Source organism: Nesoenas mayeri (genome assembly GCF_963082525.1).
Source record: "Nesoenas mayeri genome assembly, chromosome: Z".
NCBI lineage: Eukaryota > Metazoa > Chordata > Aves > Columbiformes > Columbidae > Nesoenas > Nesoenas mayeri.
The window spans coordinates 60,494,446-60,521,753 of NC_137542.1; the positions used below are offsets into that span (position 1 = coordinate 60,494,446).

The 27,308-nt window shown below is 40.1% G+C and overlaps 1 protein-coding gene across 1 annotated transcript in view; it reads left to right on the forward strand.

The window, feature by feature from the left end:
- MAST4 (microtubule associated serine/threonine kinase family member 4) overlaps nt 1-27,308 on the forward strand; it is a gene marked incomplete at its 5' end in the record, with an annotated part of 306,989 nt that overhangs the window by 100,451 nt on the left and 179,230 nt on the right. Inside the window, one exon of the mRNA XM_080362738.1 lies at nt 23,827-23,901. Within this exon, the coding sequence (XP_080218864.1) occupies nt 23,827-23,901 (75 nt within the window). The remainder of the gene's footprint in view (nt 1-23,826; nt 23,902-27,308) is intronic.

Consider the following 27,308-nt stretch of genomic DNA (forward strand, 5'->3'; position numbering starts at 1 on the left):
CTCGAGTCGCTCTCAGCGGTGAATGTACTTCCTTTCTTTTGTTTTCCTTCACAATGTTTCAAGGGGAAGAGGGTGAAGAGGAAAGACTCCTTGTAGTTGGGATCGTTATTCTTAAGTAATATAAAACCTCTTATAATGTTTAAAATGTACTGAACTTGCACAGCTCTGAACTTTTCAGAAAGATGCCCTTTCTGATCAGTGCTTTCAGCATGGTGCTGATCAAGTGTGACAATTTCTACTAGACAGATGAAGACAAGTAGAATCTATAGCCCATGTTGTCATGTAGTCCTAAACCCATCTGTGGCCTGTTAGTCTTTTAAGAATCCATTACCTTTTATTTAACTTTTTGTGTGATAGCATTTACCTAGAAAAGTGAGTAACTTATGTAAACAGATTCTAAGATTTTATTTAGTTCTTCAATCCTACACTTTTCTATTAATTGATTGTAAAGTGGAAAGGACAACCTCTGCTGCAGGTTGGGACTGCTGATGACAGCTTTTAAAGAGAATATTTAAAAGATTTAGGAGGTAGATCTTCACAGTGAAACCGGATTTCCTCCTGCTAAACCTGCTTGTAGTACATTGAGTAGTGTAAACCGGATTTCTGCCTTTTCACAAGAGTTGAACAGCAGTCTGTTCTGATTAAGGAGTAACTTAAATCTTACTGTGAAAACCTATTGTTGAGTTCTGGAAACGTTATTTTTGAGGTATTTTTTATCTTCTGTAACTTGAGAAAAGTAATTTTGAATGAATACTGAGAATATTTTACAGAATACTTGCTTACACCTGCATATGCTTACATAGTCACTTAAAAGCATTAAGAGCTATATACTGAATAATCCTAGCACCAGAAAGCCCAATTCACATTTGCAGTATATGCAGTTTTTGTAGAGTGTTTTTAAAGATGTGTATCTCATCACTGTCATTAGAATCTGGTTGTACAGTGGAGAAAAATAGCCAATTGTTCAAAAGTGTGCAAGTTGATGTGCTATCATCTAGAGAAGGATGGAGGCAGAGAATTCCAGTTTACACTCAAGTTGTATTCATTAGACACTTAACTTCATATTGTCCTTTTGCCCCCCTGTTGTCCTTGCAACTAGCCTAGAGACTAGTGTGGTGAATTTGTGAGCTGGTGCTTTCCAGCTGGTGATATGACATGTGACAAGGAGTGTAGCACCTGCTTAATTCTTGTTAGTAAGTACTCCTTATATGAAGCCTCCGAGTAGTCTGCTTGGCTGACATTTACTTTTTATAGTACATCCCCAAGTAATCAGTTCGTTATTTTATAGTGGTAATATATGTTCTTACCATTTTTAAAAAACCCCACTAAATAATTCTTTGGCCATTATATTGTTCACTGGAAGTAATACATGTATCTTTTGTCCCCTTTTTCGTGTGATATTGATACTTTTGTTTAAGACTATTGAGAATATTCCACAAAGGATTTAAAAAACAAAAAAAGAGGGGGGGGAAAAAACCCAGAAAGGTCCTGGTTAAGACTTTTCTGAAATATCTGTGCTCCTCATTGAAAGGTCTGCTAACTTTACTTCATGTGACTTTCTACTTTTGGTTAGAAGTGGAAATGATAAAAGATGGTAAATCTGCTTAAAAGGTATGTGCTTTGTTAGGTGAAGGTGCATTTAAGTTAAACCAGTCATACAACGGGAAGTAAAAATCAAAATTGATTTTTTTTTTCTTTTTCTGTTTGTACATAATTTGCTTCAAAGCTTAATTTAAAAGACACACAAACCATTTCCTTTTAGACGGGAACCTGATGTAGTTGTGTTTAATGTCATTCACCATCATGCTGTGTTTAAAAAAAGCCAGGAAGCAGCTTGTATTGAATCTCAAAATGTAAGCCTTAAGTAATTATGTAGACTTGGGTAAATCTTGGTTTAAGTTGATACGTGGAAGTTTTTTCTGGTGCTCAGGCTTCTAAGAGAGAAACTGAGCCTTTCATATGTTACATCCGGGATGCATACACCTCTTTTATCTTAGTACAACCTCTTCCTTTATGTTCAGTTGCTTATATTGATTATATTCACAGGAAAAGAAGAGCTTCCAAATCTGTACTATATGCCTCTTTTTGGTGAGCAGATTCTGAAACTTTAATTAGAAAGACCTCGATTTATTTTTAAGAAACATCAGAACAAAATCGACCATTTCTTTCAGCTTCTAAAAATACTAGGTATAGTTTAATGTGGATTGAAATAGGTATATCTTGAAAATAAGTTAAAAAAAAAAAAAGAAACTGACTAACTACTTCTTGCATATTCTTCCTCACAGTTCTTGATTGCATTCTGCTAACAGCCTGTGTTTTGTTTTTCTTCCATGGATTTGTCTAGTAGGTGTTCATCCAAGCAGTGTGTTTTATATTGCCTTAAACCAAAGACTCCAAACCAATTTAACGGTGGGCATAGGTAACATGTGTTTCCTTCAGTCTGTTAAGAAGGATATGGGAATGTGGGAGAAATCTTACTGCCAGATGCAGCCAGCTTCAGTCATGCTTCCAGAGCTGATAAAGCTTTCTCTTTGTTGAACAGATGTGCTAGATGCTTTGGGCCTTCCCTTTTCCTTTTGCTAATTTCAATTCTGCCTGTAAGTGACTGGTGAGCAGTATCTGGTAAATCTTGGGGTAATTACATGAGCTTTTTTCTAATTAGGCTTGCAGAGGAATTGACCAACAACAGAGAAATCAACTATACATGAAATCTCCCTAATGTAAAAGAAAATGCTATGTTTGTTTATTTTCTTGTCTCTAGGTGTATTTTTTTTTGTACATGCTGGAAAATTTTCACAGGGATCTAAGACTTCTTTAAATTCAGGATGACTGCATTGCATTAAGTTTGCAGAGATAAGATTATAACCAACATGGAAAATGCCAGTTGAAAATCTACTAACACTCTACTTCACGCATTGATTGGGGTGTTTGGATGAAGTAAAAAGAATTTAATTGCAAAATTCAGACTCATTGCTGTAGAAATTGAGAAAGGCAGTGTAAATAAAAATGTGATGTAAATGGAATATTGCTGTTTTGGTGGAACTGAGGAGTCAGTTTATGCTAATTCCATGTATTTCTAGAAAAGGTGACAAGGGCACAGTTATTACTAGCCTTGACCAGTCCTTTCCTCCACTTCCAGTATAAGCATGTAATTGGCTTTTGAAGGCAAACTTTTGAAATTTGGTACATAAAGTGTGCAGACCTTTGCAAAAAGTAAAACCTTGGAGATTTTTCCAAGTCTCTTGCTTATTGGCTTACCTAAAAATGCATTCTGAGAAATCAGACAGCAGAGGAAATAATTTCTGAGGAAAAATGGCCTTATTCATGTCTCCTAAACAGGTATGATCTCTTTGGGGTAAGAGGCTTCATTAAAGTAATTCTTTCTGAAATACCAAAAATTGTCATGTGAAGTAAAAGGGTCAGCTTGGAATCCACACTCTATAAGAGAGGAAAATAAATAGGGAAACTAACTGTCTGTTCTGTGGATGCAGTTAATACTTGGGAATGTGTTCATGAGGTGTTCTGCTTAGGAAAAAATGATGATAAAATCTGGAGAATATTAATTAGACTTTGGCTTCTGTTTCAAACTGAAGACAAAGAGTGGAAAAGTCAATCTCACAGATGATGTTCTAGGAGGGTTCTTAATAATTTTCATTGGTTTGAATGCTGTGGACACCAGTGTTCTCCCTCCAGCTAGTTACGGGGGACCTGATCCATTTGCTCTGCTGGTGTTTCTGTACTGGTGGCAATGGATTTACAGTGTGAAAGAAGAGTTTGTAATTGTGAATCAGGTCAGATATGTGTCTGCCTCTCAGTGAGTGTGTGGGAAAAAAAATATGTGGAGGGCGTTGAACCAGAGAAGGATTAAAAATAATCTTTACAATTTGCAGTTACCAGTAGACTGAGATTAATTAATTGAGAAGATGATGTGATATATGTGTTCTAGTGTTGTGTGGTAATAGCTGTGTGACAGCTGCATTCGTCCTCTGCTTAGTAGTTGTGTCCAGTCCGGTCTAAAACAGTAAGATTTTTTTTTTTTTTTGAATGTATAGTCTTAGTAAATTATTATCTTTTTTCCCCTCCTCTGGTAGAGCTGTATTTATTTTTAAGTCAGTCTAGGCACTGTTATAGGACACAGAACATTTTAGATCTATTTTTGTTGAGGGGAGGGATAGTGCAGGATAAAATAGATGTTTTCTTTGCTTAAACAATGATAGGCACTGCTTGTTGCCTTTAGAAGGCAAAGGGCCCACCTTCTGAGAGAACAGACACTGATGTAAAGAACACTTTTCCTCTTCTCATTAACTGTCACTTCTGCAGGCCTAATAGAGTATACAATCTCTTGATCAGTTAAATTCACCTTTATTTTCCAGGCTTTCATGCATTGTTACGTGTTTGTCAGGTCCTCTAAAAGCCTTTGTGTGAGACATGTATTTTGCTATTATTTGAGCTGTGAAAGCTTTACTGAAAGGGTTAGCCTTTTCTTCTGTCTTTGCTTCTCATGGTGTTATGGTCTCTATTTCAGGGTCGAAAATAAAATTTGAGGAAAAAAAAAGCCCACTGCTGCATTCAGAGCCAAAGTATTTGGCATGGGGTCTTGGTGTCTGTAGCCCATATTGCACTTCTCACAAATGACTTCTTATAATTGCAGTAACATTTCTTGATAACCTCTACAATATATCACAAAGCTGACTTACTATTTTGTGTTAGGCTTGAAAGGCAAAGCATAAACTGTATGTTCCTTCATGTCAAATCCTTCAGTGAGCTCAGTGGTGGAATCTGTAATGATTTGAAATGAGGTTTGTTGTGTTCTAGGGGTTATAATGAAAACCATCTTTGGAGTCCTCTGTGCACTCCTTAGCTCCTGTTTCTGAGTCACTTGGCTTATCCTAAAAATCTATGTGTGGGTTTTTTTTTTTTTTAAATTTTTATTTTGTTTGTGCCTACTTAGTTAGGAATAATAGGAATATCTGCATGAAGAATAGTAACTTCTGGTTGAAACTTTCCCTCCCCCTGCAACCCCCCCCCGATTCCATGGGTAGTTCTTGGTTTGACAGATAGTTTTGTTAGCATTGCTTTTTACTCACTTTGTCACATCTGGTGACACTATTAGTTTTCCTTGTGTTCTTTCTGAAATTTTTGTAAGATGCTTCGTTTGGATTTGATGCAGTTTTGTCTGTGGTGCCATTTCATGTGTCATATTTAACATAAAGGTTAGAGATTGTTTTAACCTACAGATAGACTACATTTGCTATAAAGTTGTCTACTTTTTCAATTTCTTATAATCAAAATTGCCCACGGACTTTTTTTTTTTTTTCTTATAGCAGTGCAATTATCCATTAGAACATTTAAAATACGTAAAAATCTGGGATTGTTACAATCACAAAGCAAAACACTCCAAACTGCAATTTCATAATTTGTTTTAATTTTGTTTTCTTAGCTTTATTTTTTCCCCTTTACGTATAGCACTAACTTATTCTGCAGCCTTTATTCTCTAAATGATCCATGCTTCCTCTGATGTAAACCAGAACAACATTTTTTCCTGTTGACAGCTAATGTCCTTTTTAATCTTACTCATTTACTTGGTCTTGGCTTCTACTCTTATGTTCCTCCTGGATTCTCCCTGCTTCTTCACTCAAGTCCCCCTTGATTTTAGTTCTCACGTTTAGCACTCCACAGTGGCACGCAGGAACTGGGATTAGTGATTGAAAGGATAACTGCAGTTAGTGTCCGTACATTTGAGAAGCAGCAAGCTCTTCAAAGATTTCAGGTGCTAAACTCAGAGTCTCTACAGAGCACATTGTTTGAAGTACTTTGTCCTTTTCAAAATTCCTTAGTTTTTTATATATAGTTGTCTTAGTTTCGTAAGGATATTAAATAACACTTCTCTGACACCTGGGTATCCTCCTTGACCAAAACGTGTAAAAACAAGGGAACAATTGCCTTTAAAAGTATTAAGATATTGTTCTTCTCTTAAGTTCCACTGTAAGAAGTAGATGGTCCAGTTTAGCAGCACTGCCAAAACTATGGTCTTCATGTAGGTGCTGTACAAGAAAAAAACCAAAAATGCAAGTGATCAAATTTCAAGGAAATGTTTAAGTAGTCAAAACCACAATCTTAATCTCATAGGTGACCCTTATTTAAAAGATAGGGCTTGTGGCATGATTGGTAACCAGTTCTTCCTGTCATCAAATAATTTGTTTTCCTGAATTTTGTTTTCAGCTATCTGGAAGCAGGTAGTTTTTTAGAATACCTAGCTTGTACAATGTGTTCAAGTGCTATATTGTGTGGAGATAAATGTCATGTTACAATTCTTCTGGTAGTATTTTATCCCTAGAAAGCTAGAACTTCACACGTGCATATGTTTTTGCATATGTTTTGTGTATTTGAATATTCTTGATGTTCTCTGCAGATAAATGATACTGTATCAAATACAGTAAAGTACCTGAAGGTGCTTACAACTGATGCAGTTTCCTCTCCTGTCCTACCATGGAACTTTTTCTTCCTATGTGAAAAGCAAGGGAGGTATAAAAAGTATATAAACTGTCTGCTTGCATTGACTTCTGTTTTGAGTTCTTTTGATGTGAAAAGTTTTTTAATGTATTTAATCTCTTTGCTTTAAATTGTGCCATAAGAAGGATACCATTTCACTTGCTCTAAAAAAGCCTAGTTGTACACAAGTTCTGTGGGTACATTGGGGAATTTCAGTCAGAATTTGTGTGCAGAAGAACCTGAAAATAATCCCTATCCTCTTATGTTTTCCGAATACAACACTCATGGGCACAGCTGGAAAATTTAGGTTATGAGTGGAAAATTGATTTTAGGACTCCAATGCCCCTTGTGAGCAGAGTTTCCTAGTTTTAAATTACTTCCAATTTTTCAAGATTTTAGTAAATGTAGAGAAGTGCAAGAGAGGAAGGAGTAATATAAATGAAAAATTAGGAAGAGCAAATGGTTGCGAATAGGGTAAAAGCTATATTTTATTATACTCTGATTCCTTAATAGTTGTGCTGTTTCCTTTTTTGTTTCTTCAAGACACAGTAGTGTGCTTGTGTTTAAACATACAAGATTATCATTTGGGGTGAGCTGTGTAGTGATCAAGTATGTTTTGTTACTAGACTGTATCTGTGACAGTTTAACAATGATAAATAGCAGATTTTAACATTCAAGCATGAAGCTGAAAAGCATTTTCTTATTTTGTCACTTTTGCCATGAATATTTTCTGTTGTCTGTAAGCTGTAGTTAAAAATTGTTCTTAGGACAAGGTGGCTGAAAACTACAATTTTCTTGGATTGGCTGGCAACAGAGGAGAAGATCTAACGTAAAATATATCACGTTTATCACTAGGTAGGGGATATTACTGCATTTGCATGCTCTTTGCCATAGCGATGAGAGATTTAACTCTTAAAGGGTTGTCTGGAAAGACCTCATTGTGTTTCTCTCCGATCTTCTGAATATAGCAGTCTCTACCTCAGTCTGACAATGTGCCTGCTGAAGTGATAATGTCTTGGTTGACTGTTAACTTGGTTCCATTTCATTTCTTGAATAGCACTTGGTTGACTTTCTTGTTTGTGCTTTGGAATACTGCATAGATCATCTTTCAGCATAGATTTCTTTCATGAGTCTTTGCATTTTGGTTTATGTTGCTCACTGTTTGCTCTGCCAGTAGTGCCAACTTTGTTGCTCTGTTGTTTGTCTTTTGTCTTTTTTACGTTGTCTTTAAGCTCTCAGCAAAAACCTGTTCTTACTGAGATTGCAGCTGAGGACTTGCTTTTTGAGGTTTTAAAACAGAATTATCATAAAACAACAGCTTTGTGCATGTGCATTTTATTTTCTCCCTTTCAGTTCACTGGTACTTATTTGCGTGTGTTTAGGACTGTGGTCTTTCTAATGGTTTCTGTAGCAACTCCTTTGCTTTGTTTTAGCAGGAAGAATGGAACATTCCATTTGGTTCTTTAGCACTGCTGCAAAACATAGTTGTGTATGCTTTTTGATTGCCAGTTTTCCCCTCAAGGCACCCTCAATTATTTCAAAATAATTTCTCTCTGATGTGGAGTGTATCTGACAAACCAATACTAAGGTGATCTGATGTGAACCCAGTAAAGATGATTAGGCTTATAGGTATGTGGAGTGTGTTCCTGTCTTTAGGCCCTGTGGAAGAAGGAAGAAGATTCAGGCACTTTTAAACTGATGTGTTCTGCAAAGGAGCTGTTCTAGGAGAAAAAATGCTATTTAAAGCACCTATTTTTCATGTGTATTCTCTCTAGCATCACTCAGGGAATGCAGTAATCAATGAGAATCCTGTCAGATATTAATCCTTGCATTTTTCTCCTTCAAAATGCCCCAATATTCTTTGTTCAAATACCGTAATGATTATTTGTGTTCAGCAGGATGCAGTCAGGGAGAAGAGGGCAGCACCATAACAGTGCTAATGGGAGTGTATCTGACACGCTTATGTTAAACTGCTGAGCAGTTTGAGCAACCTGTTAGTTACACGTTTTTATGTAAAATTTAACATCTATGGTGGTGTTGCAAGAGCGGGATCCAGAAAGTTAGCTCAGATAATTTTTTCCTTTGGCAGTAGTTTTTGTTGCTGGACAGATTGATTGGTGCATGGTATAGTCCTGGCCTTTGATTTCTGTTCTCTTCGGGAGATTGATTTCAAGGTTTGTTTTCTTACTGTTTAAATATTGAAGCCACACATGTACATTTTTTTTATTGACTTGATTTCTAGCCTGGGCTATAAGGCTTGCCAGATGTAGTATAACACAACATTCTTTGTCAGATAACTGATAACACATTACTTTTTTATTTTCTAAAAATTTTATAACTAGATAAAATCTTTCTTATTGTGCTTTGGGTGTACTGTGAGATGGCTCTCTAACATATTTTTTTCCCGATCAGCCTGTGGATCTTAGCACAGAGCCTAGTTAAGTATTGCATTGAAGGTCTAAATTGAAGGCAGTGGAGATCAGTAAGAAATTAACATCTTGCTAGTTAAAAAAAACCCAAACAAACAAGCCAACCAACCATTCCAGGCCAAATAAACCCCAAAGTGTTTTACACTTGTTTGAACCTAAAGCTGAGAGGAATGAACTGTGTTAGAATTTATCACTTGGTCCTGCCTGCACACTTGGCATACTGAATTGCCTACTGTCTGAAGATCTTGGTCTGTTTTACAACAATAAGTGATTTGAATTCAGAGTACTTTGAAGTAATGGAGACTATGATGAGAGGAAATACTACATTGTTACCTCTCATGCCAGTGCAAGGCTTGCGTACATTTGTCTTATATTGTCAGAATGGTAAGTTTTGAGTCTCTGAACTTGTACTGGAGTTGTCCAGCTCTGCTTAAATTAATCCTCTTGGTTTTCTCATTAATCTGTTACATTCCTTCGTGTCACCTTGAGTAATTTGATTTTCCTCACTTCAAGTGTTGGGGAGTTTTCAGTGTCATTTCACGTAAGCAGAACATGTTTTACTGTCTTTTTTTGATTTTTATTTAAATCTATGTTGTCGTGATGGTTTTTATTCTTCCTTCTAACTCTGTGAAATTTTTTTTGTAACAGACTATGTGCCATCTCCCTCACTCCCTGAACATCCTGGGTACCTCTTTTTGCCTATGTAAAACCAAATTGATTTGATGGCTTAAACTGACGTTTCTGGGAAAAGGGCTCCTAGTGCCTGTAAAGGCAATACTCCTTCTCCCTTTATCATAGAAGTGAAAGGCTTATTAACCAATCTGCAGCTATAACACTGAGAACTTGAAACTAATTTATCTTTTGAGTCTCCCTAGATCTTTCTATTTTCCTCTTTCCCAGTATCTTGTTTTCATTGAGACAAGGGATAGCATTTCATTATGTCTTAGGTAAGTTGAGGCACAGAGAAATTTATTTCTGGAAGACTGCTGGTGACCATGAATTTCCTGGTTGTCTGTCATTAGCCATGAACTCATAACCTTAGAAAAGGTCATTTTGTTTCGTATCAGCTATAACAAAATAGGGAGATGTCAAAGTTAAAGAACTTAGAGCACTAAGTGTGAAGTGACTGTAATACCTGGACAGAACTTACCTAAGCACCAATCATTTTTGTCAAACATCTGTCTTACAGAGGTGGTCTTGGTAGTGTTCAGAGATCTGTTCAACATGTAATCAATGCTAGCAAGCTGTGTGTACGAATAAATGTTATCACTTATGTAGTATGCTGAGTTTATGAGTTGTGTCTATAATTAATAAAATCATAACTGGATGATATGGTGAATTAGTGTTGCAATGGTACTGGTTAAATTTTTAGCAACATGGAACAATGGGGTTCTGTATCCATCCCACAATATTTCCTACCTCCTTTGCAGTATATTTCATGATGGCAACATGTTACAATTACACAACAATTTATAAAGCGTTTAATGAGGCATCTAGCAGCAATCATTTGAAACTCTATGTTCTGCCCTTTCAAGTGGTCAGAGTTTCATTCATGGGTGGTTCTTGGTTGCAGAGAGTGTGATTTTAAATTGGGTCCATCTTTTTAAAACACCTTGCACTTTGAAGCTGTCAAGTTGGTGTTCTTTGATGATGGTGTTTTGGCCCCTGGGAGGCAATATGGGGAAAAATCAGACCAATATTTTTGTTTCTAGATTCGATATTTGCTTTGTCTCTTTGTTGTATTTTCTCTGTACTCTCACAGCTATGTTTATGCAGCTCTCCTAAAAAGATTAATGGTGACAGAGAGGAAATTTGACTTTGTGAAGGACTTTGTCTTTTTGACCTTTTTCTTACACTGGAATAAAAGGAAAAGTTTATGAATCTTTGGAGCATTTAAAAATTATGCAATGTTGTGGTTTGGTTTTTTTCTTCCTTTTTTATATTATGTCTCACTAGAGCTTTGTCTTTTTAAATATTATTTGTGTGTTAGCACAGTCCCATGTTTCACTTAGAAAATGTTGAATTGCATTATTTGTGATTTTCTTTTTTTATTGTTTTGAGATAAAATTCTGGTAAAGTTGATTAATTCCACAACCCCTTTTTACTTTGACAGACTGACATATTCTATCAGCATGCTATTTCAAAACTTTTCTCACTATTTTTAGCATGAATAATGAAGAACGACATATCTTGTCAGAGAGGGAAAAGGGGAAAGTCTTTGTATTCACTGATTATCTTGGAGAAATATGTCCTGTGTTGTCATACAATACAAAGAGAAAGACCTTCCCTTAAACTGGGGATTTTTCTTGAGGAAAATTTGGGCAATTCTGTGTCACTGCAAATTTCTAAGCTGAACTTTCTTTGTGAAACACTGTTATGATTCCATGTCTACCTTGTGATTTCTTCATAAAGCACTGTAGCTATTTAGAGTATCAGTGTGGGTAACCACTTCCCTGGGCAGCCTGTTCCGATGTCTGACATCCTTTCCATGAATTTTTTTCCTAATATCCAACCTAAACCTCCCCTGGTGCAACCTGAGGCCATTTCCTCTTGTCCTGCCACTTGCTACTTGGGAGGAGAGACCAACACCATCCATGCTACAATCTCCTTTCAGGTAGTTGTAGACAGTGATAAGGTCTCCCCTCAGCCTCCTTTTCTCCAGGCTGAGCAGCCCCAGTTCCCTCAGCTGCTCCTCATCAGACTTGTGCTCCAGACCCCTCACCAGCCTCATTGCCCTTCTCTGAACTCTCTACAGCACCTTAATGTTTTTTTTTCTGTAGTGAGGGGCCCAAAACTGAACACAGGATTCAAGGTGCAGCCTCACCAGTGCCCAGTACAGGGGGATGATCACTGCCCTGATCCTGCTGCCCTGTTCCTGACACAAGCTAGGATGCTATTGGCCTTTTTGGCCACCTGGGCACACTGCTGGCTCATGTTCAGCTGCTGTCAGTCAACACCACCTGATACTTTTCTGCCAGGCAGCTTTCCAGCCACTCTTCCCCGAACCTGTAGCATTGCCTGGGGTTGTTGTGACCGAAGAGCAGGACCCGGCACTTGGCCTTGTTGAACCTCATACAATTGGCCTCAGCCCAATGATCCAGCCAATCCAAATCCCTCTGTATGGCCTTCCCACCCTTCAGCAGATCAACACTCCCACTCAACTTGGTGTTGTCTATGAACTTATGGGAGTGCACTCAATCCTCTCATCCAGATAACTGATAAAGAGTTTAAATACAATTGCCCCCAATACTGAGCCCTGGAGAACACCACTTTTGACAGGCCATTAACTGGATTTGTCTCCATTAACCAAACTCTTCGGGCCCAGCCATCCAGCCAGTTCTTCACCCAGTGAAGAAAATGCCCATCCAGGCCATGAGCAGCCATCTTCTCCAGGAGAATGCTGTGAGATACGGTGACAAAAGCTTTACTGAAGTCCAGAGGGGCTACATCTACAGCCTTTCCTTCATCCAATAAGTGAGTCACTTTGTCATAGAAGATCAGGTTGGTCAAGCAGGACCTGCCCTTCATAAATCCACACTGAATGGGCCTGATTGCTTGGTTGTCCTGTATGTGCTGTGTGATGGCACTCAAGATGACCTGCTCTGTAATCTTTCTTGGCACTCAGGTCACATGGACATGCCTGAAGTTCCGCAGATCCTTCTTCCAGCCCTTCTTGTAGATATCATAACTGTTACTAGGAAGTAGCTAAATATACTGATCCAAGAGCTCCGTTTCCACTCTGAGGGGTGCATGTATGGTGGTTTTTTAAAAAAAACTAAGGACATGGAGAGAGACAGTGAAAGGACCTCTTATTGATGCTGTGACGTTGCACTCTTGAGCATGTTTGGTTAGGTAATTGAGTGGAAGAGCTGCATCTAGTATGAGACACTATAGAGCAAGAGGTAGATTGCAATGTGTAAAAATGTTCAAGACGTGGTCTTAACAGTGAATGGCAGGCCTTGGATATGAGCTTTGCTGCAGCTTTTGCTAGATGCAGATGGTGAGATGCTCAAGCTGAAATGTAGGACACTGAAGAACGTGGCAGGGACTTAAATGTGGGGTGCAGATGTGTCTTGAGGATATAGCACAGGGCTAGTCTTCAAGGAGGAAGCATGCTTAAAGATCATGGTTTGGGGATGTGTGAGGAGATGTTCTTCAGTATGACACTCAATAAGATAAACATGTATGGAGTTACTGCCACTGTTCCTTCTGATATTGGTATGGCAGCTAATAAAAACAGAAAAAAAAAAATGGGCAATGGCCACTCCATCTCAAGGTAGAAATCTCTTTGGGTAAGACTGCATGCTTGTGTCACTTGACGTTCTTTCTTGTCTCTTGATATTGCTGTTTTCATGAGGACAACTGTACTGTTGACGGTAACTGCTGTTGTATGGAAACTGCTTGTAGTATCAAGCTTGTACATTGTTGAATTGGTTACTAGCCTATACAGCAAAAACCATGTTTTCTTCTCATAACTGCTTTCACACTTCTGTGCCTTCAGAAATAAACTGTGTAACATGTGTAATACCTGATGCCCCCTACTTCTATGGGCTTTTAACAATTTTTTATTTCTTTCCCTCCATTCCCAAGAGATGTCTGTTTTCCACTGGGTTGTTTCTGGGACTACTCACCTGGGAAAGTCTCTGACTCTTTCTGTGGCTAGTTTTCTGCATGCCATCTACCTAAAACACCTTGCCATAGATAGGAATTATTTAGGATACTTCTGTTTTTCCTTCAGCTGTCCTTGTTTATGTGAATCATGTTGGCCTTTCCAAAGTCTGATTCTCTGACTGTTGCTTTATTATGTGAACTGATAATTGCAGTTGACTTATTCTTCTGGAAAGGGCATTCACCCTCTGAATGTCTCATCGATCCACAACCTGTACTTTGCTGGTAATAACTGCAGTTTCTATGAATGCATAGCCTTTTCAGTGTATACATTTTTTTCCCTTTTTAAATGAAAGATAGTTCTACCACTGAGACACTGATGCCGATCCTAGCCTTTTTCTGTGGTTGTGGCTTATTAGACAGCCCTGTCTCGTGGACTACATACAGACAATGTTTGCAGAAGGTTTTTTTTCTTTTCCTGTCAGCTAGAATGTAATACTGAGGGGCATAAGATAATGATATAGTGAAAAACCTGTATGCATACAGTCTTAATGTCTCTGCATACTTCACATGTTCTATATTGCTCCTCATAAGGCTTCCTCTCCAAACCCTTCACCAAATTCCTAGCCCTCTTCTGGACACTCTCCAGTAGCTTTATATCGTTTTTATCCTGTGGCACCCAGACCTGCACACAGAGCTCCAGGTGAGGCCGCACCAGTGCAGAGCAGAGCAGGACAATCACCTCCCTGCTCGGCTGGCAATGCTGTGCTGGATGCACCCAGGACACGGTTGCCCCCTTGGCTGCCAGGACACACTGTTGGCTCATGGTCAACTTGCTATTGACCAGAGCCCCCAGATCCTTCTCCAGAGAGCTGCTCTCCAGCCTCTCATCCCCCAGTCTGTATGTACAGCCAGAGTTGCTGTGTCCCAGCTGCAAAATCCGGCACTTGCCTTTGTTGAACTTCACGCAGTTGGTGATTGCCCAGTTCTCTGATTTGTCCAGATCCCTCTGCAGGGCCTCTCTGCCCTCAAGAGTGTCAGCAGCTCCTCCCAATTTTGCGTCATCAGCAAACTCACTAAGTAATCCCTCAAGACCTGAGTCTAAGTCATTTATGAAGAGTGCTGGCCCTAAGATGGATCCCTGCGGAACCCCACTATTGACTGGTTGCCAGCCCAACATAACTCTGTTTACTAGAACCCTTTGAGCCCATCCCATCAGCCAATTGCTCACCCACTGCACTGTGTGTTTACCCATCTGTGTGCTGGACATCTTGTCCAGGAGGATACTGTGACAGACAGTATCAAAGGCTTTACTGAAATCCAAACAGATCACATTGACAGGCTTCCCTTGGTCAGCTAGGTGGGTAACCTTGTCACAGAAAGAAATTCATGAACCTGTGCTGGCTGGAACCAATGACGGTGTTGTCGTTCAGATGTTTTTCAGTAACTCCCAGAACAATCTTTTCCATAATTTTGCCAGGCACAGAAGTGAGGCTGACAGACCTCTTGTTGCCGGGGTCATCCTGCTGCCCTTCTCATAGACTGGGACAACGTTTGCCAGCTTTCAGTCATCCGGGACCTCTCCAGATTCCCAGGAGTGTTGAAAAATCACAGAAAAGGGTCTCACTGTGATGTCAGCCAGCACTTTAAGCATCCTTGGGTGAATCACATCAGGCCCTTTCGACTTGTAGGAATGTAGCTGGAGTAGCAGATCCCATACGAGTTCCTGATTGATTAGGAGATCTCACAGCCATGGTTTTCCTGCCCAGGGTTATGGGGGCCCCCAAGTCCATCATCAGTGTTGAAGACTGAGACGAAGAAAGCATTAAATGTCTCAGTTTTGTCTGTGTCCCTGTTAATAAGGTGACTATGCTCATCAATTAATGGGCCAATATTATTTCTAGTATGCCTTTTTCCATTAATGTATTTTTAAAAGCCTTTTTTATTGTCCTTCACAGTACTGGCCAGCTTCAATTTTAATTGAACTTTGGCAGCACGAATTTCCTCCCTACAATGGTGAGCACCATCTCTGTGGTCCTCCCATGTTGACTGACCTTGCTTCCACTGACCATGTAATTTCTTTTTTCACTGTCTTTCAAGAATAAGATCCCTGATCAACCAAGCTGACTTTTTGCCTCACCTGCTGGATTTTTGGCATTTTGGAATTACCTGGTCCTGTGCTCTTAGTAGATGGTACTTAAAAAATTACCAACACTGATGGACCCCAACACCTTAAAAAGCTTCTTCCCAGGGAATCTCTGGGCAGCCTGAAATCTGCTCTCCTCATATCTAGTGTCAAGGTCATGCTGGAAGTTTTCCTCGTATTAGCAAAGATCTTGAACTTGACTGCTTCATGATCATTATGGCCAAGAGAGCCACCGGTCACCACTTCTCCCATGAGACCGTCCCTGTTAGTGAAGATCAAATCTAGGAAGGCACCTTTCCTGGTCAGTTCTCTTAGTATCTGCACCAAGAAGTTATTGTCCAGATGCTTTGGGAATCTTCTGGACCTGTTGGTGCCAGATGTGTGATATTCCCAGTTGACATCTGGCAAGTTGAAGTCCCTCACAGGGACAGGGGCAGATGGTATGGAGGTTTCACTTAGTTCCTTGAAGAATAACTCATCAGTGTCATCATCCTGGCTGGGTGGACTGTAGTAGACACCCATGACAACATCCGTCTTATTTGTCTGACCCTTAATCCTTACCCAGAGGCTCTCAGCTTTGCCATCACCAGCTCCGTGCACTTCAGCCCCTCTGCTATGTACAGTGGCATCCCCGCCTCTCCTGCCCTGTCTATCCCTTCTGAAAGGCCTGTAGCTGTCCATCATGGTGCACCAGTCACAGGACTCATCCCACCGGGTTTTGCTAATGCCAGTTATATCATATTGCTGGAACCAGGCCAAGGCTTCTAGTTCACCTTGCTTGTTTCTCATACTCCACACAAGTGTAGGAGGACTTCAAGTGTGTTTGGTTGTAACCTTCACCTCCTGGTGTAGTCTGAGGAATCTTGCTGCCAAGCACCTCCTCAGGCTTTGGTGTGCCATCCCACTGCTCATCACTGACCTGCTTGCTACTGCCCCCTTCCCCATTCCAATCTGGTGTGAAGCCCTATCAGTCAGCCTTGCTAGCCCCTGAGCAAACACCCTTTTCCCCTTCTGTAAGAGATGCATTCCATCAGGTGTTGAGACCTGGTGAAGGACTGACTTTCCCATGGTTGAAAAACCGAAAGTTCCATTGATGACATCAGTCATGTAGCCATGTGTTGATTTTTTTGGGCCTGCCTGTTCCATTCTGTATTCCTGCCTGCTACTGAAAGGGTAGAGGAAAAAATCACTTGAGCACCTGAACCATTGACCAGCTACGCCAAAGCTCTGAAATCCCACTGGATTTCCTTAATACTACTTTTGCCTGTCTCTTCCCTGCCTACATTGAAAACCACTAGTGAGTAATAATCAGATGACCTTACCAGCCTGGGGTGTTGTTGAGCCATATCTCTCACCCTGGCCCCAGGGAGTCAGCAGACTTCCCTGTGCATTGGGTCAGGTCGGGATGTTGGGCCCTCTGTTCCCTTAAGAAGGGAGTTGCCTATAACAATTACCCTTCTTTTTCTCTTTACATGTGAGGTTTTAATGTGTTTGCTGGGTTTCATGTGGGGTGAGGGTTGCTTAGAGGACCCCTCCTTCCCAGAAGGGTCTTTATCAGCAGCATCATATGCTTGCCCATCCAATTCCAGGGCCTCATACTGGTTGTATACAGACATCTGGGAAGGTGGGGCAGGCTCAGGGTGTGTTTGCCTGCCACCCTGAGCTGTAACCTGCTTCCATTCTCCCCCATCTTCTGGGTTGCCCCTTACAACCTGGTAGCAAGAGGGTAGGGGGTCCTTTGTATCTGGTGCTATGGTTGATTTCTGCTTGTGCACCAGGGATGGTAGATAGTGACTCCACCAGTCCGTCTCCTTTTCTGACTCTTTGATGCTCCTCAGCCTGGACACCACCTCCCAAAGCTCTGTCACCCTTCTGAGCAGCTCCCTCACTTGGGCATATCACCCACAGGTGAGTTCACTGCTGCCATCAGTCCCCAGGCAAGCAGAAACTTGGGCACACTCTGCAGCCCAGGACCTGGACAGCTGCATCTTCCTTCCCGAGCTCAGTTTGAGTGGCTGCATCAGTTCTTGCAGACAGAGGGACTGTGATGAATGCTGAAGGTACTGCTCTTCTTCAGGTGGATACCATGCCTTCTGCTGTACTGAGCTCCTTGCTAGCAGGTTGTAGCCTTTGTTTGAAGTGGCAGGGTCCTCCCCACTCAAACTGCCGCTCTAACTGCCTCACCCATTTGGTGGCCCTGTTTGCCATGCCTGGTCGCCTGTGTTCCTGGACGCCTGCACTCCCTAGGGGCTGTTTAAATATCCTGGCAATGCCTCCACTGCGTCAGCCTCTCTTGCGAGGTAAGCCGGTTTCTGGGTGGTCCCTCTGCCCCTTTGTGGATTTGCCTGGTGCGGGTTCTGCCCCTCTTTTCTCCTTGATCCATGCTCTGCAGTGGAACTGCCACTGTGCTCCTTGCTTACTCATTGCTCACTGAGATAAACTGAGATGAACTGAGATAAAATGATAAACTTACATCCTTACTTGGATTTGGCTACTAGGCTTTGTTGGCAGTTCCATTATGAAGAATTTTAGCAGAAGAGTGGCATATGGAATTTCCTGTGCAGCTGTACTCTTCAGTGGTCCATTTCACACCAGTCTGGCTCTGAGTTCATGGGAAAGACTGACACCAGACTGGGTATGACCCCTCTTCTCCCACAAGAGTTATGTTTAATCTGGATTGTTTCAGTGTTGGGGTTTACAGAACAGAACCACACGCAGCTGTACAGATGTGGTAGAAAAGTAGTGAACTCGCCTCAGGGCAGAAATGAACTGGTGGGAGAACTGGAGAGAGGAGCTGCTGAATCTGGTTACTGTTGGAAGTCTTCTTGGTGGGTAGCTGTGGCATGACTCACATCCAGACTTGTTCCTTGTCCAGGCAAGTAGGTGAAGTCTTTGGTACCAAGCAACAAGTGGCACAAAAGCAAGCGGGTTGTATTTATGATTAAAAATAGAACTGAAGTGTCCTTTGTTGTCTGCATAGGGGGTAATGAATCTGCTAGCTGTCTCGAGTTTTACTACCTGTTAGTATCAAAACCACTATGTGTTCTCTGCAATCCAGCAGTGTATCGTGTATCTACTCATGTTAACCCTGCCAAAGGACAGTATTGCATGAAATCTGCCCCTCTGATTATTTTGTTCTAACAAAATGAACAATTAATATATTCCAATTCAGAACATTGTACTGAAGAAGAAAGAAAAATTACCAGTAACAGAGAAGGACTTCCCAGCTTCTCAGTTTGACACAGGATCTGATTTTACATGGGTTAATAACCTTGGTAAGTGAGAACGTAGGGCCTCTGAAGATTAGCACTCTTGCTAGCTAATGACAAGATTAAGTTGACCTGACTGAGGTTCTAAGCTGCGATATAAAGGAGATCTTCTTCAAGCATCCATTTTTTAACTGTATTAATGTTTATGTTAATGATAACGGGAAGGACACTGAGAAATTAAAAAAGAAATTATTAAAGGTTTTAAGAATATTTCCGAAGAGGATAAGTGACAATGCGTCGCTTAGCCCTGGTACTTACTGCAGTTTTAGTCAGGTATACCAGTAGTTCAGCGGTGCATTATCAGAAGACATTACTGTAATCAGAAAAGGCTTCTGCAATTGTAAACATTTACATAGGTGTTAGTTAACTACTTTTTCTCTAATGCTGGTTCTATTAATAAGGGTTAGTTTGCACTGGTACTCCTGCTATCTTTGCTTTGGTGAATATGATGTAATCTTCCAAAGTGGCTGTAATCTTTGATTATTTCTACCAGATCTTTTTGAGTTACAGAGCTGACTCTGCATAATCTCCTGCTGAGAGTGGAAACCTTTTGTTAAGGAGGGGTAAAAAACTACTTTTTGAAAAGTGCAGTCTTAAGATCTCTTTACCAAGTTGAGTAGAATTGCATTTTCAGTTAAGGAACCCTGTGGATGTATTTTAGAAGTATGAGGAAGTCTGTCTTGCATTTGTTAAACATTCTGATTTTTTTCCAGAGAAGAGTCCTAGAAGGAATTGTATACTGATTCTGAGGCTAAGAAAGAACGGGAAACAGTCTCATGAATTTTCATCCTCTGCCTCATGTTATTTGGAGCAGGCTCTTGACCCATATCTTGTCCCTATCGATGCATACCTTAAATAGCAGAGTGTACAGTTCATACTTGCTACAGCGGTGAGGGGCTGTACAAATTGAAATGTCTGTGGAGAGACTGAGATATTTAAAGTATCTTGGGGAAGAAACTAAGTGGTCTTCTGCCTCCTTGGATGTTCAGCAGGTAGAGGATTTGGAACCAGTATCTCATAGCATGGAAAAAATCTTTTAACTGTTGTGTTTTTTGAGATGCAGACAGCATTGGTAAATACCTTTTTGTCTGAATTTCTTCCTGATTTCAATAATGGTGCTCATGTTGTGTATTAATTACAAATTTTGCTTTCCTCTATACTTACTTAAAAAGTAGTGAAGAGAATATAAAGCCAGAGAAGTAACTTTTCAGATTAATTCAAGTGCTTTGACAAGAAACAGCACTATTTTAAAACTACCTTAAAAAATGCAGTTACAGGCAAACCCAAGACCTGCTCCAGTTTTGGCTGCTTGGCACAATTATTCAGATGACTTAGTGTTTTGAGACTTCTTCCTGCACGACTTTTGTGTGTGCGTGTTTGTGTGTGTATGTAACAGTGGAAAATGCTCTCATTGAATTCTAATGGAAGCAGTGGTATGTAGAAGTGTTCCTGTTTATCTAGTTGTCACCTGTTAAAGTATAAGTAGTTCTTAGGATTTTATGGCATTGATGCACAAATTTGAGGGTTTTTTTTCTGGTGTGTTCTGCCGTGACATATTTTAATATTAATTACTATGTATGTTCTCCCTCCTTTTAACAATCTGCTTAAACCATACTTCTTTCCTGTCTTAATAGTTCTTCTATACTACTGTCCGCAAGTAACACTGGCAAAAATAGCACATCTAAATGATGTATCCTAGGATTTGATAGTCTTCTGTGATCTGAGAAACAGACAATGTGTCAAGATATCTCTTATTCCACATACTACACAAGTAAACATGCATATTTGCTCACAGGCACCAGTTTAATTTTTATTCATTAGATTTAGTAGACTGAGTATGTTGGAAGAAGTGACGAAGTAGTTCAGTAGCAGAATATTTGATGTTCACTACTGACCCATAATTTTTAGACCTCTATGTAAAATTAATGTAATTTTTTTCAAAGATATTTCTACAAAAAGCTGTTAATGAATGATTTAAATGCTAAAGACTCTGTATTTCGATCTGTGCATCTGAAATTCGCTTTCAAAAATGGTCTCTTGAATTGAAGAAAGGAAAGTGTTCTCTGTTTAAGGCTTTTCAGAGCAGTGAAAAGCCTGAATTGAGAAGTATTTGGCTCCGTATGTTGAAGTCAGCAGAGCTGTGTGCATAGTTTTGCATGTGCTTAATTGGCTTGTGTAACTGTGGCCATTCTGTGTGACTTCTGGAGAATAAAAATATCTAGAAGAGGGATTAACAAATATTTTTTTGATATGGTTCTTTCTCTAGGGACTGCCTCGGGGCATTCCACAGGTTGAGTGTAGTTTGGTAAAGTTAATTTCAGAAAGCCATTTAAGTGTCAGTAAGCAGGCTAAGATGAGGTATTCACGTGATTAATTGCCACAGTTCTGTTACTATAAAGACAGCCACATGTGGCAAAGTTACTCACAGCAAGCACGATGGAGGAATACTTCGTGGTTATTGACAAAGACACTGTAATAATTCTGGTCGGAGACTGACTGTGCAGATATGATTCAGTGCAAACCTAGATAATGCTCTGTCAATGTCTGTCTTATCCCCTTCTCTTGATTTTAATTTCCTTGCTGTTGCTCAGCAAAGCCAGTAATGCTCTTGTATCTGCTTGCATTTCTGTTAGTACCTTGGTAGGAACTGCAGGTAAATGGTTTATTGAGTGTGTAGGAATGAGTTTCTAGCAACTGGCAGAAAAAGCAAAGTGTTTCTTGACTGGCAACTGTTCTAGCTGACATTCTGACTTGATTTACTGCTTGGCTCTTGCTGTTTTTTCACTTAGTGGCTTGCAATGTTCTTGTTCCTTGTTTTTTTTTTTTTTCTTCCTTGCTAGATACAGCTGTTTATTCACATGGGACAATGTATCTCCTGTAGGCAGTCTTCTCTTCATAGTTCATTTTATCCTATAGGTTTTTCAACAACTACCGTCCTTACAAAGACTTTAAGTGATGGGCCTTTTACCTGTTGCTGGAAAGGAATGAGACCCACCAAATTCCAGCAATGGCTACTGACTGTAAAGAAGTAGATTATTGAAGTTTCTAGAATTTTCTTATTGTTCTTTGCATATTAAGATACTAATGTTTTATAATGCCTTAAGTTTGGTAAGGTCAGATAATGACTTATGTTTAGGCCTGAATTTTGAAAAATAGTGGAGAGTTCAATGTAAGTGGTGTTTATTTTTATAAAAGTAGTGTTTGTGAAGTTAATGATAATGTTAATTTTTGTGATTGCCCCAGAGTTTCTAAAATGATGGCATAGCTGTTTAATCTTCAGTCTTGTTTGTGACAAATTATCTCCTGAAAATTCAGGTGACATATTTGATAGAATTCATACAGAAAATTAACCTAGAAATTTTCTTAATTTTTAAAGCAGATGGAGCAAGTGCTTTTGTTTCAGGTGGTTAAAGCATTGCAAGGCTGTTTAATTGAAAGTATGTATTTAGGCTGCCAAGAAGTAGAGGAATAAATTGAATCAATTTCCTGGAAAAGCTGTTCATCCTAATTTCAGAATTTGCCTTGTTTCAGAATATTTCTTAGATATATTGAAGAAGTGCTGCTCTAATACGGCTTTATGATGTCTGAAGAGTATCAAGATAATTTCAGTGAAGGGGAAAGTGTGAATATGAAAGAGAAACAAAACTCCAACAGTCTGATCTACTTAAGCCTGAGGGGCAGGAAGACCATCAAAGAAACAGAAATTTGTAGTATTCTTTCCTTTCATTGTAGGAAAAGGAGATGCAAACATCTAATTTTTCCCTTTGTAAAATTTCAGGTTGTACAGTATCAGTACTCAAAATACATATTTTTGCTCAAATTTTGTATTTCTTTCTAGTTTATTTTTTGTGATACTTAAGCAGTTTACTATGTGTGTGGGTGTGTGGTTTGGTTTTTTTTCCTCCTCCTCCCGCCTTCCTTTCTTTTTCTTGAAAGATGAGCAGTTCCATCAATGTAGGAAAAATTTAGGGACAGATTGGTCCCCTGTTCTAGAGGTTGTTCAGTACCAGTTTTAATCAGTGAGAGGGAACCACAAGAAATACCAAGAATAGACAGCCAAGTGGTGCACTGCTTGAAGTCAGGGAGGCAGTCCTCTTTTGCAGCTCCAGCAAATCCAGGTAGTTTTAAGACAGCTTGCAGTGAGGCATTGTCCTAAATAATTGTGCACATGTAATGAAGACTATTGTGCTTCTGTTTTTTCAGTCGATTCCTTTTTCAAATTTCTCTTTCTAAGAGAAAAAGCTTATGCTTTACATGTGTGAGCCTGTTTTTTTTTTCAGGTTTCCTCAGGAAAAAGTATTAATGTGTGCTAGTTAACCTAACTCCTAAAACTTAAGGTGGTTGGTAGTCTATTGAAGCTTTGGATGGAGAATGTGAATCCAAAAAGTCCTATTTTATTAGAGGAGTTGCTGGTTTTTGGGTTAGAGTGTGAATCCAGCTGGGTGGGATGGCTGATGGTTTGCGTTCTTGTGTATGTAACTTCTTCAGTTGATACAGAAATGTAGGATAATGTATATGCTTGGAAAGAGTGAAATTAATATTTTTTCAACTTGAAAGTGTGTATCCAAAAATGATGTAGGCATGTATACATATGTGTCTATATGTGTGTGTATAGTAGACAGTGTCATTAAATGTATATGAGTAATAAATATATAAAAGCCTCATGAGGCTGCTTCCAGCAAAAGCTTCATTTTCTTTCTGATATTTATATAGTGGTATTATTGAAATTGATTTCATAGAGCTTTTACAAAGTTAGTGAAAATACAGTCTAGTTAAATACTCTCCCTCTCCCTTCTCCAACATCCTCCATTCCATCCCCTCCACAATCCATTTTCCCCCTTTTTTCTCTTCTTTTTCCTCTCCTTTCTCCGTTCACTGTCAGGAAGGGGCGCCTCAGAAGAGTCATTTCGGCTCAGCACGACACCGTCAGAGACTAGTGGAACCAGCAGCTACAAAAGTGAGTGCCTTAATCAAAGGACCTTTTTTTAAAATGGAATGTCATGTCAGCAAAATATATGTTACTGAAGAGAAGCGCTTCTGTGTGCTTAGTGGGAGATCTAGTTACTCTTACTCATCTGCAAGTGATACAATCACTCTCTCTACAAGCAAACTTCAGCACTGAAGAGATTTGTATTCAAGTGCAGCTGTTGTACTTTCCTGAAAAAGGTGGGGTGAGATTTTTTTTTCCTGTATCTGCAAAGTGAAACAGAAACTGTATGGAGTGTTCTGTTTTGGTTTTATTACTTTGCATTATGTCTGTTTTTTTAAGCATGTGTGCCATTCATTTACCTCATCCTTAAAGGGCTTTCATTGAATAAAAATAATGCCAAGGATATGGAAAATAATCAAAGTCTATTATCAAGCTGTGATATGAAGTAAGACTTTGGCATCAAAAGATTGTAGTAGCTGATATAATAGCAGTACCAGTTAGTTTGTAAGATAGTTCCATCTTTTTAGAGACATGCTTTTTGTTAACAGTACATGAAACAGTTTGAGATATTCAGTGAGTGTGATATTATTATAGAACTTTTATTCCCTAGGCTAATAAAATGTACTATAATGCATATTTTAAAGCACCAGTAGCTGTTCAAGTGCGTCTCTTTTTTGCTACTTTTTGTGAGAGTTCAGCAACAATGAAATTGTATATCCATTACTGCTACCTCCATGAAATCACATTCTCTGCTTTCCTTTATATTTAGATTACCTGGAGAACTGATTGCAATATTTGCTTACAAACTTAGACACAAGTTGAAGTAGATCAGTGGTAGTAGTCCTGGTCTTGAAAGAAAAGCCCTGGTTTTAAGAAAGAATAAAAAGTGGACGTATCTTGCATTCTAAATTATGACTCTGATGTTGTTAGACTGGTTCTTTCTGTTATTAAGTGTGTTGACATTTTAAGTGTTAGTTGTGTTGACTTTACTGTTGCCAGCTTTTTTGAGTGAGTCTGTACTGTCTCTTAAGGAGTCCATTCTCTTGATGAGCCACTTTCTGTGTCCATTAATGTACACTAGAGTCAGTCCAGGTAATTCCCTCAATGTGGAAAGCCAAAGAAAAATGTATACTCAAGTGCAGTTCTGTGGACATAAGCTGTGCTAGCTTTTGCTCCCTCCTCTTATCCAGTTTTCCAGCAGTTTTGCACCATGCTCCGGTGCCCCTGGATGCACCTCGTTGAAGGTAGGTGTGCTATCCAAACCCCAAATCAACCTTTGCAGTAGTTGCACTCCTGTTTTGTTTAGGACAGAAGGACAGAAGTGTTTCCAGGGCCCTTAACCACTGTCTTTTAGTCAGTTTTTGCTGCTGTGGGAACATGACAACCTGATGCCTTGGGAGCACGTCTGTTGGCACCTCAGTGCTGCTGGATACCAGCCCGGCATCTGAAGAGAGGCAGACCACAGACCACATCATCCTCCACCAGCCATTGTCAGCAGCTTCTGAATGACCATCTGCCAGGAAAAAGACTTTTTGGCACACATCTGGTTGAATGTTTTGTTTTGATTAAAATGTGTCGGTAGAGAAGAGAAAGAAGGCAAACAAGAAGCACTGCTTAATTGTCAATACTGTGTGACAGAAGAGAAAAACTGCAAGTTCATAGCTCCCAGGGGTATGGACCACCCTGCAGATCACCCACGCGATCTCATTCCTTGCTGTCCGTGCAAGGGAATGATGAAATCTTGGAACAGTAGTCTTCTGAGTCCTGTTCTTTGAGAACCTTCTGTTAGGCGGGTAGTATTTCCACATGACAATCCAATAAAACTAATTCTGACAGGCTCCTGCACTCATCTGTGCTGATAGCCACCCCTTTCCTTTTTGCTCTTTTGTACACAGTTCTTGGTGAAGAACAGCTGCCATGCTTTATGTCCTAGATATATATGCCTTTTTTTTCTTGCCCGCCACCTTTGCTGTGTTCTTGGAATCAACTGCTATAGCTGAGAGGACTGTACTTTCCTGGTCAGATTGAGATTAACTTGGGGTAATTATTTCTGCATGTTTCATACTTCTTCTTATATAGCTTTCCCTTCTTTTGTGCCTAGGTTGAATTCAGGGGCTTGAATTATGTGCTTTTGCTTCATACTTCTCTAGATCTCAAATCTGGGAAATGTCATGTTCACTCATTATCAGACCACACTTGGGCTGATGCAGCTGATGGAAAGTAGGATCTGCAATAGGCCTTTGCAGCTCGACAGCTGCCCTTCACCAGGATGTTCTTGAGTAGGGAAAGTGGCTTGTGATTCTGAGACAAGGGGGTATGCACAGTTTGCTGCTTTGCGTGGGACAGGCCCTGGAAGCAGACATGAGAGTGGTGAGAGGGATGTGATCAATACCTTTGCTCAGGACTGTTGGGGCTGTACTGGACTAGTGTTGCATAGCCTGAGACTACTCGAGAGCAGGGATGAAGGCAAACCTTCATCCTACAGGAAGTGCTATAGCCAGTTGTGTGCTGGTGAAAGCAGTAGCCCCAGGTTACCTGAGCAGATTTGGCTGGGGGGAAGCGTGACACATGGCACTGTGTAACAAGCAAGGGTAGTGGTCTGTGTTCTTCAAAGGCCCATATGTGTTCCAATGGCATACTTCAGGCAGTGTGAGATTTTCAGTATTTTCCATTCGGATCACTGTGAAAGCAGAGTAGGGAAGTGCTCTTAGCACGGAGCCTCCAAGAGACAAACTGTCTCTCCCTTTATTCCTGCTTGGACTTCCTGAACTGCAGTTTTCTGGCAGACTCAGCTGCAGACTGCTGCACGTCAGTAGAGGGTCATCAGAGTCCTGTCACCTTTCTTTCTTCCTGTTATGTGGCATTAGGGACCCTTACCCATAGTTGCTGTGACAGCCTGACCAGCCACTCTACTTGAAGGAATCCATTTGCAATGCAGCTGCTGAAGAAAGCCCACAACTTTATCTTACTAAGTTATGAATCCGGCTGGGAAAGTTGGACATCAGTCGTTTTAAAAGACAACAACAGCGCAGCCTGTCTCCAAACCCTACCAAAGACTTAACCTGCTTCCTCCATGTACCTCTGCAAACACACCTGCTGCAATGCCTTCTTGGTAGTCCCCTCAAACACTTGTGTGCACAGGCAATTGATCGTCCATTCTTTGGTCTTTAGGGACCAGGGACGCTCTCCTGATGGAGACTAGGAGGACAGGGCCAAGAGTCAGCTGTGCAGGTAATTCCAGAAGTAGGAAGCTGTAGAAAGGCAACAGGACTGGCAGAGTTTCCCCAGCAGCCTGCTTTATCACACTCCTTAGTCTGAATTTATTGCCTTAGGTAGAGCTGCCAGTTGCTCCTGGTAGTAGGAGGGTTGGTTCACAGAAGCCAGCAGTTTTATGGTTTCGTTGACATCTTAAAGTGAGAGCTACTTTGCCTGCT